At 40.2% G+C, this 16,052-nt stretch overlaps 2 protein-coding genes across 3 annotated transcripts in view; both read left to right on the forward strand.

Moving 5' to 3' along the window:
• The window catches only part of LOC128376668 (rho-associated protein kinase 2-like), a 33,696-nt gene extending 21,102 nt beyond the window's left edge, over window positions 1-12,594 (forward strand). For both annotated transcript variants that reach the window (XM_053336447.1, XM_053336448.1), the window contains exons 15-32: window positions 24-270; window positions 1,191-1,297; window positions 1,513-1,672; window positions 2,154-2,314; window positions 2,895-3,079; window positions 3,334-3,403; window positions 3,634-3,737; window positions 4,481-4,667; window positions 5,649-5,742; window positions 6,047-6,141; window positions 6,409-6,597; window positions 7,014-7,182; window positions 8,283-8,350; window positions 8,462-8,550; window positions 9,102-9,180; window positions 9,371-9,638; window positions 10,195-10,462; window positions 11,999-12,594. In XM_053336447.1, the coding sequence (XP_053192422.1) occupies window positions 24-270; window positions 1,191-1,297; window positions 1,513-1,672; window positions 2,154-2,314; window positions 2,895-3,079; window positions 3,334-3,403; window positions 3,634-3,737; window positions 4,481-4,667; window positions 5,649-5,742; window positions 6,047-6,141; window positions 6,409-6,597; window positions 7,014-7,182; window positions 8,283-8,350; window positions 8,462-8,550; window positions 9,102-9,180; window positions 9,371-9,638; window positions 10,195-10,462; window positions 11,999-12,002 (2,544 nt within the window). In that variant the 3' untranslated portion in view covers window positions 12,003-12,594. The remainder of the gene's footprint in view (window positions 1-23; window positions 271-1,190; window positions 1,298-1,512; window positions 1,673-2,153; window positions 2,315-2,894; window positions 3,080-3,333; window positions 3,404-3,633; window positions 3,738-4,480; window positions 4,668-5,648; window positions 5,743-6,046; window positions 6,142-6,408; window positions 6,598-7,013; window positions 7,183-8,282; window positions 8,351-8,461; window positions 8,551-9,101; window positions 9,181-9,370; window positions 9,639-10,194; window positions 10,463-11,998) is intronic.
• Window positions 12,595-14,219: 1,625 nt separating this feature from the next.
• On the forward strand, window positions 14,220-15,653 carry LOC128376713 (leucine-rich alpha-2-glycoprotein-like). Its single transcript, XM_053336521.1, has 2 exons — window positions 14,220-14,355; window positions 14,511-15,653. The coding sequence occupies exon 2, from the start codon at window positions 14,513-14,515 to the stop codon at window positions 15,503-15,505; it is 993 nt and encodes a 330-aa protein (XP_053192496.1). The 5' UTR covers window positions 14,220-14,355; window positions 14,511-14,512; the 3' UTR covers window positions 15,506-15,653.
• The last annotated feature ends 399 nt before the right edge of the window (window positions 15,654-16,052 follow it).

Here is a 16,052-nt window from a genome sequence, read left to right on the forward strand (position 1 = left end):
TCTTGTCTGTTTCCACTCGGTAGCTTGAGGAGACCAACACTGTTCTTCAGGCTGAGCAGGAGGCAACGGCGCGGCTCAAGAAGAGTCAGACAGAAGCGCTGAAACAGGCCCAGAGTCTGGAGGCCACCCTCAAGGAGATGCAGGAAAAGTGCAACCAGCTAGAAAACAGCAAGATGGAGCTAGAGAAGCAGCTGATGGGGTTGCAGGCAGAGCTGGAGACTGAGAGAAGAGACCGCAACATCCGGACCGAAACCATTTCTGACCTGCAGGGTGAGACCTTACTGTTCATTAGACAGTAAGATTAATGCCCTTATAGTAGTAGTTAATCACAAAGACATTTAATTGGGAACAGTGGCAGTAAATTAATAAGCACCAGAAAAATGCTTCTAAGAGTTGGTCATTATATTTTACCACAATACTCACCACTTTTTTTGTTTTTTATTTTCCAAACTTCCAAACTTTAAAATAGCAAACGTTTAGATAATTTGGAATTCACCAGTCAGGTGAAACAGGTTAATTGCCTTCGGTAACTGCTGGTATGAAATTAAACTGCCATCTTCATGGGCTCATTGAAAGTTTCAGCAGTAAACATCTACTCAGTATCAGGAAAAAAAGGCATTACACAACTTGGAGCTGTGAGCTGGAGTGGGTATTAGATGTGAATCAGTTTTTTGGACCAAGACTTGGGGAAATATCAGATCATAGGTGGAAACATCTGTTCAAAAGGCAGCAACTGAAGCAAAAGGCTATAAAAGCCAAAGGCGGACCAGAGCCAACACCTCTTGTGAGACGCTGTTTGGAAACTTAAACACACTCAGAGGCCAGTCGCTGAGGTCAGAGGGGACATATTGTAACAAAAGTGTTGCTTGTTTGCAATGATGCTTCATGGTTTTTTTCCTTCTGGTAAAATTCTCCATGTGGTGGAGTTAGGTAAAGGGAAAATAAATGGAATCCGTTGTTTTTAATGTATTTAAGGCCAAACATGCTGGAGCGTTACGCAATGTCTTACCTAAGATCATGTTTGTTTGATGCTGAATAGCTCAGATGCTTTTCCATGTAGTATCTGCATTTGTTGCATGTTTGTCTCAAGACTGTTGTGTCATGTACTGTAATTCTGGCAGTCAGTCCTCAGAATCTTTTTCTATAACTGCTTTGTTAAAATTGTCCTTGTTCGTATTCCTCCACCTCAGGATGCATCTCTGGCCTGGAAGAACAGGTGAAAGAGATGAAGTCGTCTCTCTCCAAGGACCAGTCTGAAAAGAAACAGTTGCAGGAGAAGCTCAATGACCTCAAGAAGGTTGGTAGCCATTTCTAATGTCCCATGTGAACTGAGATTTGAGGCTAGCTCCACAGATATTCCCCCTGCAAACTTTGTTGACATTGTTGTACAATTATTAGAAGTTTGCCTTCGGCTGTTCACATTCAAGAAGTTCAAACAGTACAAAACATTTCCATGAAATGGAAAAACACAAAAAAACAAAAATGAAAAAATATCTTCTTTGACTCTTTTAGGAGAAGAGCAACCAAGAGATTGACCTGACGTTCAAGCTGAAGTCAATCCAGCAGAGTCTGGAGCAGGAGGAGACAGAACACAAGGCCACCAAAGTCAAGCTTGCGGACAAAAACCAGATCTACCAGTCCATCGAGGAGGCCAAATCTGAGGCTTTAAAAGGTGAGCAAAATAATTAAACATGACTGGAGAATGGATAAAGGCATCAGCATGTGACCAGTAGTGTAAAGTTAATTTATTCACACAAGTGGGTGTACACCTTTATTACACCTTGCATAAATATTGAGGTAAGAAATGAAGAAGTAAAAAAAACTAAAGTACAAACAATCACAAAAGTGGCTTCAACTATTGAGGAAGGCAAGAGCTGAAATGAAGCATCACTTCATTTCACAGTGAGGGTTTGATTGTTGGATAGACCTTTGCAAATAATTTCAAAATGTGTCCCATTTATTTGACAGATGATTATGATAGGCTCGTCTTCAAACATTGTACTTCGGTCTGATTATCCTTCTGGTGCTCTGACAGTTATATTTAAGAGCATGAAAGTGAAAGGACAAAAAATGTTTTGTCATTACTGTGACTCAGTCTAGTTCAGCCTAGATTACCCTGCTGATGGTTTTTATGGTTATTTCCTTTGGTCCAGAGTTGGAGCGCACTCTCCAAGAAGAGCGCAGCTTGAAGCAGCAGGTGGAAAGCAGGCTGCTGCAACTAGAGAAGAATCACTCCATGCTGGACTGTGACTACAAGCAGGCGCAACACAAACTAAATGAGCTGCAGGCACAGAAGGAGAAAGTTTCTGAAGAGGTATGTCTAACTCTTTGTACAAGCAAACTACTACTACTACCAATACTACTTTGTAAGAGCAAAGGTTATTTTCCAGTGTCAAGCATGTGACGTTCAGCACCTGCTCAACTAACCTGGACCTAACTGCAGTGAGAGCGTATATTTGACTATTCTTTGTAGTGCTTAAATCATTGGTTGATTAAACTATTGGTAAATTACTAGAAACTTTATCAGGAAGAATTTTTATTGTTGATTAATATATCAAATAAAACACTAAACACTGGGTTACATCCTATACAATTTGATGATTGCTGTTTTTTCTGTCTCAATTATAAAATAATGATCAATTTCAGTTTAGGTTTTCCACTATTGAGACAAAGTATAATTCAGATTTGATACCTTGGGTTCAGCAGCCTAGGACTTGTGGTCTTTTTATGGGCTAAAAAGTCTAGTTTAGTTTTACAGATTAATCAATAATAAAAAAAACAATCATCAGTGACAGCCCTAACTCATTCTTCTGTAGCATCAGTTCTCCCCGTATGTTCACCTCAGTAGCAGTTTTTGGAACCACTGAAAATATTTAATGTGTGTTTTTGTGCAGGTGAAGACTCTGAGCTTGCGTCTAGAGCAGGAGATCCACAAGCGGAGTCTGAGCCAGAGTGATCTGAAGATGCAGAACCAGCAGGTGTCAGTGCTCCGCTCCTCAGAAAAGCAGCTCAAACAGGAGCTCAACCACCTGCTGGACATGAAGCAGGTCCTGGAGAAACAGAACCAGGAGCTACGCAGGTCAGATATACACACACTCATACAGCAGCATAACGGACACACACACACACACATACACACAGACACACACACACACACACACACACACACACACACACACACACACACAAACAACAGCTGCACTTGTAGGTGTTGGAGCATTGTTGGCAAATTGTGAAGAAGTTCATTCATCATGTCTGATTGAGGGAAATGTTTTGGCTCTGCTGTTGAGTTGGCAGAGAAGTGTGAATGACAGATTTTTGGTCCTTTTCCAGGGAGAAGCAGGAGGCTGACGGCCAGTTGAAGGAATTAAAGGACCAACTGGAGGCAGAGCAATATTTCACAGTAAGTCTAAGCATTCATTTTCCTTCTTGTGTGCATGCTTTTGACAACCGAATATTTGAAACATATAGCTTACATAATATTGTCAGCGTAGCTAAAAATTTAAATAAATCTACAACTGTCTGAATAGAAAGAATTTATTCCTCACAAGTGAGTTTTCTTCATCCATCATAACTCTTCTTATGTAATCTATGTTGTTAAATAAATTGAAAATTCTTTTGTTATCCACCAAGACCCTGTACAAGACACAGATTCGTGAGCTGAAGGATGAGTGTGATGAGAAGAACAAGCTGTACAAAGAGGCACGTCAACGTCTGGCAGAATATGAGGAGGAGAGGTAACTGTTGACTACTCGTCTGTTGGCAGTGTTTCCAGCGTAGCAAGAAACTGTAAACCACTGAAGCAATCTGAGAAGGATGCAAATTAAACTAGCTGACATATTGGTTTGATTTGATTGATACTGATTTGATTTGATTCATAAATAACACAAAATTAGAACAGTTCAAATGAACAAAGCAAGAAAAAAATCAAAGGAGAAACCAAAACCAAAAGTACATATTTCACAAGTGGAACATGTATGAATAAAAAAGCTTTAAAATGAAATAAAATACAACTATCATGTAAAACAAATAAGGTGTTTATGCATAACATTGAAACATGGCGCTGGATAAAAATGCTCACATATGTTAAGGTTTTAGAGTTGAATGTCAGTGTCAGTGATGCATGTACAACTAGAAAGCTCATATTATTCTGTACTTTTAAGGATGTAACACATTCATCCAGATTAGTGTGAATTGGCTTCTTGTGAATTTGTATCACAGCCAGAAAGGCACATTTGACATTTAACTGGTGAGTGAGATGTAACCAGGTGAGCAGCTTTTCCAAATGCAAAACATAATTTTCACTCAGAAAATGGATACGAATTATGCATAAACAAATATCACTGTACTATAGGCCGTCTATTTCTGATGACTGACTTAACATCTGCAGGAAATGTTGTAGTCTCAAGGATTAATCCTATTATACAGTACCAGTTTAATAAGATGGTCATAACTATTCCTTTCACTCATCCCTCAACAGGGATTCCCTGACAAACCAGCTGGAAGCCAGTCTGACCAAGGCGGACTCTGAGCAGCTGGCTCGTTCCATTGCTGAGGAGCAGTACTCTGATCTGGAGAAGGAGAAGATCATGAAGGAGCTGGAGATCAAAGACATGATGGCAAGACACAAACAGGAGCTCGGCGACAAGGAAGCCACAATCAGCTCGGTGAGATTAGAGTTCAGAGCCGTTTTTGGTTGATGTAATTTATTATGTTTTTTAATTAATGTCTCCTTGAAGAAATTAAACCTTTTTTTGCATGTTTTGAAATAATATATAATATTCCTGTAACCAATGTGCAAAGATTTCATTCAAACTGTTGTAAATACTCAATTTCCCATCCCGCCAGCTAGTTCTGGTACACAGTTTTTTTGTTTTTTGTTTTTTTGTGTATGTTGATGTTTTCTGTTTTTTCCACCACTGAAACTCATTGTATATAGTTGAAGCTTTCACAAACGTTTTCAAAGTTGTATTTTTCAAACCAGTATTATTTATATCCATTTTTGCAAGCTTGGAGCTTTTTTTAAAAATGGACATAGCCACTGTGACATCACCCTTTGGCTTGTGGACTTAAATTTGAAGCCTCAAATTTGGCATTTTGGCATCTTGGATTTTTGAAGCCAGAAGTGACCTTATTTGTCCAAGAGTGTGGAGATACTGAAGAGTCCCCCAGGGTCCAACTATAGCTCACACACCACTGTGGTGGCGACTTGTCAATCACAAGGATAACCTGCTTTATTATCTATTTTACTCTAAATGGGACCATGATGCTATAAAGAAGTCTTTAAACTAGCTATTTAGACCATACACTCATTAGCAAAATGTTAGTGAGGATCAAGAGAAGTAGGGTCATTTTCTCATATACTTCAATAGAGACACTGAGCCAATGGAGTTGCCCCCTGCTGGCCATCAGAGAGAATACAGGCTCTAGGCACTTCCACATAGACTTCACTTTTCAGTCCCGGAACCATCCGCTTGTCTTGGTGTTGTCTTCCCGATCTTTTCTTGGCACATTACCACCTTTCCCTTTTCCTCTTCCTGTGAAGCATTTTGTAGTTTCTGTTTTAAAATGTGCCATATAGGTAAAGTTTACCACTGTATGGATGACTGAGATCTGCTCACTTCTACTCTGACATGATGTCTTCACAGTTGGAAGAGTCCAATCGCACTTTGACGGTGGACGTGGCCAATCTGGCTAGTGAGAAGGAAGAACTCAACAACCAGTTGAAAGAACTGCAGCAACGTGAGTCCAGTTTTAAGTTAATGAGCGCTGCAGAGAACTACAGAAATTACATTTCCTTCATTTATGCAAAATGTGTTGAAACACTATCCTACTTATTCAAAAGATTCATGGGGAGAAGGCTGTACAATTGTCATGAAAATGAACCATTAATATCATTATCTGAGGAGCAAGTGCCTGTAGAATGGCAGAATATTGGTCCTCAGACTTGCACGTGTAGGTTTTGAATAACTTCTGTGTTTATTCTTTTAAATAAATATATATGAGTCCTGAGTGGATGTTGATAATCTATATGTGATTCATGCAGAGTTCCAGAAAGCCAGGGAGGAGGAGAAGCGGATGAACGGTCTGAAACAGTCCTTTGAAAAACAGCTGCAGAATGAAAGGACGCTGAAAATTCAGGTGTGTGTCTGCACGCCTACACAGGTCTGCAAAGCCTGGAGTCTTTTCTTTACTTTCTTACTTTTATATATTTTTTCACAGACTTGTTCTACCAGACAGTTTGTCATTTGTTGTTAAGAATAATGTTCAGCTGAACTTATGTTGAACTCTTGCAGCAGCATTGATATTCCTGTAGGCTTCCCTGTGTATTTACAGAATTCATACTTTATCATCTCATACTTTTAAGAACTCTGCGAAGCAAACATTTCACTGTTTTTTTTCTCCCAGGCCATCAACAAGCTGGCCGAGGTGATGCAGAGGAGGGAGACGGGGAGGGGAGGCCACCGGGTCATCGACACCGAGGTGCACAGAAAGGAGAAGGAGAACAGGAAGTTGCAGCTGGAGCTGAGAACAGAGAAGGAGAAACTCAACAGCACCATCATCAAATACCAAAGAGAACTAACGGACATGCAAGCTGTCAGTACACCCACATTGTCAACATATACACAGATACATTTATAAAAGAAAAACATTGTGATGAAAGATGGGTTTTTTTTTGTTACTGTTATGATAGTGAGATGAGATAGAGTAGGATACAAATGGACAAATGGAAAATTTATATTTTTGCGATGAGTAGTCTTGGCCAGTGAGTCATAAATCACTTTTCCAAGATCTGAGCTTACTTTTAATGTGATGCCAAAGACATGTAGGAGGAAATTGCCTACTGGATGATGAAGATCCTATTCTACAACAGTGAGCCAAAAAGTGCAACTCATATCCCTTACCTAACAGACAAGATGGTATCCCTGATTATAGCCAAGGCGATTTAATTGTTTTCCGCACTGTACCACCATTGTGACTCATGATTGATTGTGTTTATGTCTGTCGGTCAGCTGATAGCAGAAGAGAACCAGGTGCGCCTGGAGCTTCAGATGGCGCTGGACAGTAAGGACAGCGATCTGGAGCAGCTTCGTTGCCAGCTCACCTCCCTCAGCGTTCACTCTTTGGACTCCACCAGCATCAGCAGTGGCAACGACCTGGACATGGTTGATGGATACCCAGGTAAACATCAGGACTTTATCTCACACTCATTATCACATGGTTTGGCACAAACATGTAGACTTAAAATGCTCAAAGCCATTTCTGTAAGCAGTACACTTCAGCATGCACTTCCTACATTCCCTTTTCTGCCATCTCTCTCTGTGTGCTCTATCGGTTTCCTATGTTTTCACTTTGATGCTCTTTGTCTTCCATGCCAGTTGTATTTGACCTTATTCTCTTCATGCTTCTTTTCTTTTTTTCCCACCTCATTTCACCTCCACTTCTCTCTGCGGGGTTGGGCACAGTGCGCATTACTCACTCTCACACCTCAGAATCAATGTCCTTCACCTACCAGCGCACACACAAATCTGTCTGCATCGACACCCGGCCCAACCTGCACTCGGCTCGCTCTCTCTTTGATTCTGACTCTGAGGATGAAGAAGAATATGACGGGCAGGTGGAGCAGGGCCACCGCCCCCTCGCCCTCACCTATGAACAGCCCCCTGATTCTGAGCCTGAACTTGCAGGTGACCCTACGTGGTGGTTCAAACCTGGGTTGGGGATGGAAATTAAGATTGAAATTGATCCAACAATGCTTCATACCCTTTGTCCATTCTTATTTGAAGAAAATTGTTTTTTCAGAATTCACTCAGTTGAGAAAGAAAAAGCCCCAACCTTGGTTCAACCCAGCAAAATTGCAGCTAATCCTTCTTCTCTGTTGACTCAGTCTCTGCTGTGCTATGCTGTAATCCTTTTGAATGTTCATTGGACACGTGAATGCTCACAGCTTGATACTGGCCTGCTTTGTTCACATTTTCTTGCACTACAAAAGACGTGGGAAAAGTACTTTTATAACATAATGAAGTTTGCTGTGTGGACTTATTTTAAAGATATTTTTAATTTTGAAGAGCCTATTAAAATGTGTTGTTAAAACCGAATAGCAGGGCTTCCTGCACCCTGAGGAATCATTGCCTGTCAGTCTGATTGTGTGTCTGTTTAAGGAAAATGCCACCAATGTTTCAAAATGTCAAAGTGCCTTTTCTTCTTTAAAGTGCTTCACATGATTAAAGGCTTTTTTCCTTTCAATGCTAACATCTTCCTGTGTTTTCTGCACTCACCAGACTCCAGGCTGGAGGGCTGGATTTCACTTCCTACCAAGAACACAAAGCGGTTTGGCTGGGACAAAAAAGTAACGTATTATTCTCACGTCTACACTATTTGTTTGTCTAGTAATTACCATGATCATTGAGTCTTTTCCGCCTTTAACCCACTTTGTCTTTTGCTTCCTTTTCCTTTACAGTATGTAGTGGTGAGCAGTAAAAAGATCCTGTTCTACAACAGTGAGCTTGACCGAGAGCAGGCCAACCCTTTCATGACCCTGGAAATCGAGTGAGTCCTTTTAAAGCAGGGTTTGACCAGTTTAATACCAAATATATAGACGATTTTAATTCTAATTGAATGTTGTTAGTTTTGCAGGTTCAGCCAAAGTAACATTTTGGACAAATTAAAATTTTGACTTGATGATGGTGCTTGATGAAGTTATCACTGTTCATTTTGAGAAGAATATACCTGTTTGCACTTAATTTAAAGGCCATCAGAGAATATCACTGTATGAGGACTGGAGTCCCCCAACTAACTTTAAAACCTCATGGTGGTACCAGAGGAAACAAAGTCAACAGATCACCAAAATCATGAGGCTTCATCAGGCTCTTTGCACCATAGATATCTGTACTAAATTTCCTCATTTCATAATTCATCCCAAAGTTGTGTAACTGTCTCAGTCTAGATAAAAGTGGTGGACCGAATCAGAAACATTTTTCTGAGCAATTGGATGAAATAAGTATGCATCATTTGAGAAGTGATTTAGAAGTGGATACAGACTGCTAAAAATGATGAGCTCCAGACTTACAGTAACTCCTCCATCTCTCTGCCCCCTACAGTAAGCTGTTTCATGTCCGACCGGTTACTCAGACTGATGTGTACCGTGCAGATGCTAAAGAAATCCCAAAGATATTCCAGGTAATGCTGCCTTATCACATGAATAACACATTTTTGTAAACTGTTTCTCCAAAATATCATGACCAAGAACACTTCATGTTGTCTTTTCTTTCTGTTCATCCTCCTTCCTTTGACATAAATTAAGTCCACTTTAGTTCAGCTGTTTGCTTCAATAAATGTTCAACTGAACTGCATTCCCTTCCTTTCCCAGATCCTGTATGCCAATGAAGGCGAGAGTAAGCGTGAACAGGAGGTTGTAGTGGAGCAGACGCCATATAGTGATCGCCCCTCCTACATTAACCATAAGGGCCATGAGTTCATCCTCACTCTCTATCACTTCCCCTCGAGCTGCGAGGCTTGCACTCGGCCTCTGTGGCATGTCTTCAAGCCCCCGCCGGCCCTTGAGTGCCGCCGCTGCCACACAAAGTGCCACAAAGACCACCTGGACAAGAAGGAGGAGGTTATTGTGCCTTGCAGGGGTCAGTACATGAAGTCAAACAGTTCATATTAAATTTAACATACACCAGGGAACCAGAAGTTCTCTCACATTCATTAGGATTGCATTTATTTGAGTGTATACTGCATGTTTTCGTGGGTATGTTGCACATAGCACAATTGCAATATATGGTGCTCGGAAATAATAAAAAGACAAATTAAGAACAGGCTTGTTTTGGCAAATGCAATTGGCTTTGCATTTCTGATTCATTCATTATTGTATATATTGTATACAAATAGAACCAGCAGTGAGTGACCAGAAAACAACACTGAAATGCAATCCTATGCAAAATATACCCACGTTATATTTTAGTGAAAAGATTTTTTATTAATTTTGAAAAATTGGCTTGTTTTTATGTTTTTGTTGTCTTTGGCTGTTGTATTGCATTAAACTGTACAGGGTCCTGGTTTGTAAAATGATTTTTTGGATTGAATTATGATAAAAGGGCTCTGTAGTTCTTAAAGCTCTAGGTCAAAAACAAGGAGTCTCTCAAATATTTACTGTGTTCCTAATCTGCTTTTAATCTCTCTCTTCAACAGTGAACTACGACATGTCCACTGCCAAAGATCTGCTTTTGCTGACCAGTTCTCAGGAGGAGCAGCAGCGCTGGGTTAGCCACCTCCTCAAGCGCATCCCGAGGAAACACCCGACAATGAGTCATCCCTCAGCAGCCCAAAGCCAACTTCCTGAAGCAACATTGCGATCCTCACCACGACCTTCACCCAGGGGCTCCCCTCACTTGTCCCACCGTGGAGCCATCAAGATGCAGCCCAGCAGCAGACAGCAGCAGCCTTCAGGGAAGCCCAGGTGAAGACAGGAAAAAAGTTTCACCCACATGAAAACTCTTTTTGTGTCAGCAGTCTATATACTCGACTGTAATGACTGTTTATACTGAATATGGCCATTTTATTCACATAGTCAAACTCAAAATATAATTTATGCCCATCCAAGATTACTTTAGGTGTGTTGGCAAAAGCGGAAAAGACAATATCAAGAAAAAAGACACTGTCTAAATGCTCTCACGCTTCCACTCCTGATTAGTGCACGGGAATAGACATCACCTTATTCCAACATTTTTTCTTTACCTTTTAAGCTATCACATCACAGGGGAGATCATTATCCACTGCAAACTTAAATATGTGTCCTCTTGCGACAGGAAACATACATTTTGGTTACATGGGACCAATACATCAGAGTTGAAAATCTTAAAACCAGAGCTATTCTTTAGACAATTGGCTAAAGATATAAAAATATAAAGCCTTATTAATATGTTATTTTTGTTGATAATGCTCAAACTTGTGCATTTAAAAAAAAGCATAACATTTGCATTTAAAAGAGGCCTAACATTTTGCCTGACGCAGTAAATTTTGCTGTGAGCAAGCTTCCTAAATCATTTAGAGGCTGTCTGTATAACACTGTTAATTCTCCAAGAAGGCACCTCACACAGCATCAGTAGCCACCTAATGGAGTAGCAAATGGTACAAAACCATTTTGAAGTTACTAACTGTATCTGTCTAGTTTTCTGTGATTGATTAAGACACTGCAGCTGAAGTTTGGCACTCTCAGCCGCAACCTAACTGGCTCTCATCCCTCAGTGCTGGCCCCATGCTCCGTATCATCCTCCACTGACCTCTGACCTCTTCACCTCTGACCCCGCCATTCTAACGTCTCTCTCATGCTGGGAGACTGTAAGTAACAGAGCTCGACATGCCTGTTCTCCCGCCCGCCACGCCGATGTGCTGCTGTGCCGATTAACCCTGTCATCATAAACAGCAGCACTCAATCACGCAGAAAACTACTCGCTACTGCCCCCTTGTGAATGTGGCATGTATAGCCCCAACAGATTTTCACGACTTAGCTTTTTGACCCCTCAGTGGATTTCATACATACTGTTTCAGATTGCTTGAGTTTGGCCTGAAAGACTGGAGTTGGTCGTTGGATGATGTCGATAATGATGATGATGATATATTCTTCTGAAGGAAAAGAAAGAGGGGGGACAGATGGTAACTGGACCTCTGCATGAGACTTGTGTGTTTGCAGTTAGTAGGACGACTTAGAAGCACGTTTTCGTGTGATTTCCATTTTCACACTTGAGTACAGATCATTGTCTGTGTGAACTTAGTCTCTGTTAATATAATACTTAATGCAAACACGCAGACTGAGATCATTTCCAAATGTGTCTGCTTTTTATGCATATTTTACTCATGCATTGTGTGGCTACTGAGTAGCTTCCTCATTTAATATGTGTGGATTTTGTGTGGGTGTGTGCGCCTTTGAAATTCTGCCATTTTGCTGGTAGCATCCCAGGTTTTCACATCATTTTCTCTCTCTGTTTCTTCACAGTTAACCCTGGCTGAGCAAAGATGTGTATTTTCATCTTTGTGGATTAATGACTGCAGTCTGGACACAGTGCCTACATTACATGTGTTATTTCTTCTAGTAAGTGAAAAAAGCATTGAAAATCATGGACACAAACATTTGCAGAAAGTGGCTGTTGTCGTGAGAAGTGGGATTGCCTTTGTCATTTTAACAAGAGGAGTATGAGCACATGTCTTCTTATTACAGACTGAGACTTCATGTAAGAGAAAAGTAAAAACCTCATCTCCTGCCTTATTTTATAATCATTACCATGACAAAAAACAAGGACATTTTATACTGTCAGATGCAGTGACTCACTTGGATTTGTGTGTGTGAAGTGTTGCGCAAGTATGCGTATGTGTGAACATTTGTATATAGGATGAAGAGGCCTGTATGTGTATTGTAACACAGAAAGTGTAGCTAAAGGTATGTGATTGTTTTATTTTTATGGATATCAAAGTATAACTGCACATGATACAGTATATGCTTGTCTGGTAAATGTATGAATACAGTTTTACTGAACCGAAGATTTGCATTGTTATTTCCTTGGATTTGTTTCACCACACAAAAGCAAAAAACGAATCCATTACAACATGTGACAGAATAATGTGAACAGGAAACAATGTGCTATTCTCTTACCATCAATGATAAATTATAATAAATTCTGTTAGCCTAAAAATGAATAATTCATTTTTCATTTATGTTCAAAATCCCATGTGTCGGATTTGTCTCTAATATGTTAAGGATTTGGGGTGATGCATTGCACAGCGTGGAAAAAAAGCATAACACCTGGATTTTGCACAAAGATTCCCCTTCAAGAATAATGTAGAGATGCATCAAAAGCAGCAGAGAGGAGTATATGACAGATAGTCATAATTATTTTTTTTTCTTTGATTTTGTTTTTGTTTTTGACAGCGACATGCTGTGTTTTTGGGGGTCGGGGTAAATGGGGAAAACTTCCCCAACTGGGGTTTGAATTTCTTTCTACACCCACATCTTCCCTGGATACATTGTGCCTGAATTATTAGTGTGGTACCAAAAGATCTTAATTATCGTTAGATATATTCATCACATACCATTTCTGATTATACGTAGTATACACAGTATACACAGTAATACTACAGTAATGTCATAGGAAAGCAAAACCAAACAAGACAATGCGATCAATAGACTTACCTTACTGCACATCACAGACACATTAAAAATACAAAAATGTCAGGAATACTGTGGTGATCCTTCAACAGTGTTACATCTCACTACTGTGTATTTTGGGGGACCTGGACTATACCGGAATAGGTATGTCTCTATCTTGCAAGTGCATGTGGAGTGAGTGGGCTTGACTGAAATAAATCTTTCAGAACAGCCTTAAGCCAACTGGCACTCGTCATACATAATGTAATGGTTCATCATGTTGCCCATCTGCTAAAATCGTATTGCAGCACTGCAGGTCTAATCCATTCTCTATCAGTTGTGTGACTGTATGTTCTGCTTAAATTATCTTGAAACCTGAAGTACCTGCCCACTGTGCCGACCACAGTGACCTTGGGTTCCAGTTACACTCAGCCTTTTCCTGGTGTTTCTCCATCTTGTGTATATTTACTCTTTAGTTTTTAAATGTACATTTCATGGCTGCTTTTACTTAAGTGTATTTTCTTCTTTGGTTATATACAATCTACATAATGAAAACAGCTGATAAATGCTGACACATTCATTGTGTTGATAGAGTAAATAAACTAATTAAAATTCAAAGTATTAAGATCAAGCCCTCATTAAACACACAAACTGTCCAAAACTTTTAACTGAGGAGGGAGCGTTTCCTGTTAAAATGATGCAACTTTAAACTGTTTCCATCTTCTGTCTATGTGAACATTGTCATACTGCTGCTGAGTAAACATGAATCATAAACTGTTTTTTTGTTGATGAATATAATTTCCAGTAATTCAATCCAAAGTGCAACATAATATAAATATTTAAGATTACAGTTTCTTAGTCAGTGTCAAATGTAGGATATTCATGAACTATAAATGTACTTCAATGTCATATTTCAGAATCAGTTATTTTTAGTAGAAATATAATATAAGTATAAGTTAGTTCAACAAACAAAATAAGTTGCCAGTTCTTTTCCTGCAGGTTAACATCACATAGTTTGTTGAACCTGTTTGTCCATGATGAGTGACTGTGTAGTGACGGGCCCTTATGTACACAGTGAGTAATGATTAAATTGGCGGATTGTGCTTTCTAAATGACTCAGTAATATGCAACAGAGTGCTGATCTGGATTGGTGGATCTCATATAAAGAACAGTCTGGCTGATACTCATTCAGCTTTAACTCAAGAACAACAGTAAGTTTACTCATTTTACCACTGCAACCTACACTTGTCTTTCTGTGGTCAGATATTTTGTATTGGTGCAACACTTTAGCATTATACTTTAGTTTTTGCAACTTTTCTGATAATTCTTCCTTCTCATGTTTAATTCTCTGTTTCTTGTCTCTTAGTAATGGATGCCTGGTGTGCCCTTGCTTTCCTCTGGCTGGCATGTTTCTGTCATGGCACTCTGTCATGTCCAGAAATGTGTCAATGCTACCCCAGAAGAGCTGAGTTGGTCTGTAATGCGGTTCCCCTTACAGAGTACCCCACTGAGGATCTCCCAAAGAACACCACCCTGGTGACCATCCAGTTCACCAACATCACCTCCATCTCCGAAGGCCATCTTAAAGCCACACCCCTGCTAAAAGGGCTCCACCTCTACAGCAACCACCTGCATAGCCTTTCCTCTCATCTTCTCAGGGGCGTTCCTCAACTCAACACTTTGGACCTTACAGACAACAAACTGGCTAACTTGCCTGCGGAGGTCTTCAGCCACGCCCCGCTTCACAACTTGGTGCTGAAGAACAACCTGTTGAATAAAGCAGATGCTGAGTGGCTTTCTGACAACAGCAACCTGACCTGGTTGGACTTATCTGGGAACCAACTGAAAAAGATCCCACCAGCTCTACTTCGAAAGATGCCACACTTGGAGAATCTTGACCTTTCCAACAACCGTCTAGAGAAGATCTCTGCAGACTCTCTGGACGTGCTGATTAAACTTGAGAGGCTGAACCTGCAGAACAACAAGTTGGAGACCCTGGATGCATCTTTGTTTGGGAGCACTCGTAACCTCACCTACCTGTTCCTGTCTCAGAATCAGCTCAACAAGCTCCCCCAAAATCTTTTTCAGGAGCTCACTCAGCTCAAAACCCTGAGTCTTGATGACAACCAGCTGAGCCACATCCCTCCAGGTTTGCTGGACCAGTTGACCTCCCTGGACGAGGAAGGTCTGGACCTGACTGCCAATCCATGGCTGTGTGATGGAAAGGTGGAGTACCTCTGGAGGTGGCTCCAGAAGAACAAGAAGAAGGCCTTCCTGCCAGAGACCATCACATGTGCTAAACCTGAGTCTCTGCAGGGACGCTCAGTAATGTCACTGACAGAAAGTGAACTAAATCTTTAGTCTTAACATTTTCCATTCTTCTGTTGGTTGCTATTTGATATAGTAATACACCAAATTCAGCCTGTCATTGCTGTCTTCATGAAATCACTGAAATGTTCTCTTTTTTAGTGTAATGTGAGTGTAAAATTAAAAATGATGTGAGTAAAGCGTCCATGAGTGTTTGTCTTTCCTCTCTCTTAAATTGCATATCAAATGGAAAATACATTTATTGGCGTCCTTGCGTCAGTTAAAGAAGATCAGTACCACTTACATGCGAAACATGAAGCTACAGCCAAGGGAAGGTTAGCGTAGCACATCATAAAAACTGGAAACATAAAAAAACAGCTAACCTGGCTCTGTTCAAAGATAAAAATAAACCCATTTACCAGCACCTCTAAGCTTCATATTTACTGTACAGATATGAGAGTATAAATACTGTGATAATAAAACATGATTAAAGGAATAAATGAATATAGCAATTATACACATATGAAATAAAATGACATTGTTGCATTAAATAGACACAGAAGTGCAAATGGAGAATATTTAGTTTTTGGAAAGTACACAA

The sequence above is a fragment of the Scomber japonicus genome, chromosome 17, assembly GCF_027409825.1.
Source record: "Scomber japonicus isolate fScoJap1 chromosome 17, fScoJap1.pri, whole genome shotgun sequence".
NCBI classification, from domain to species: domain Eukaryota; kingdom Metazoa; phylum Chordata; class Actinopteri; order Scombriformes; family Scombridae; genus Scomber; species Scomber japonicus.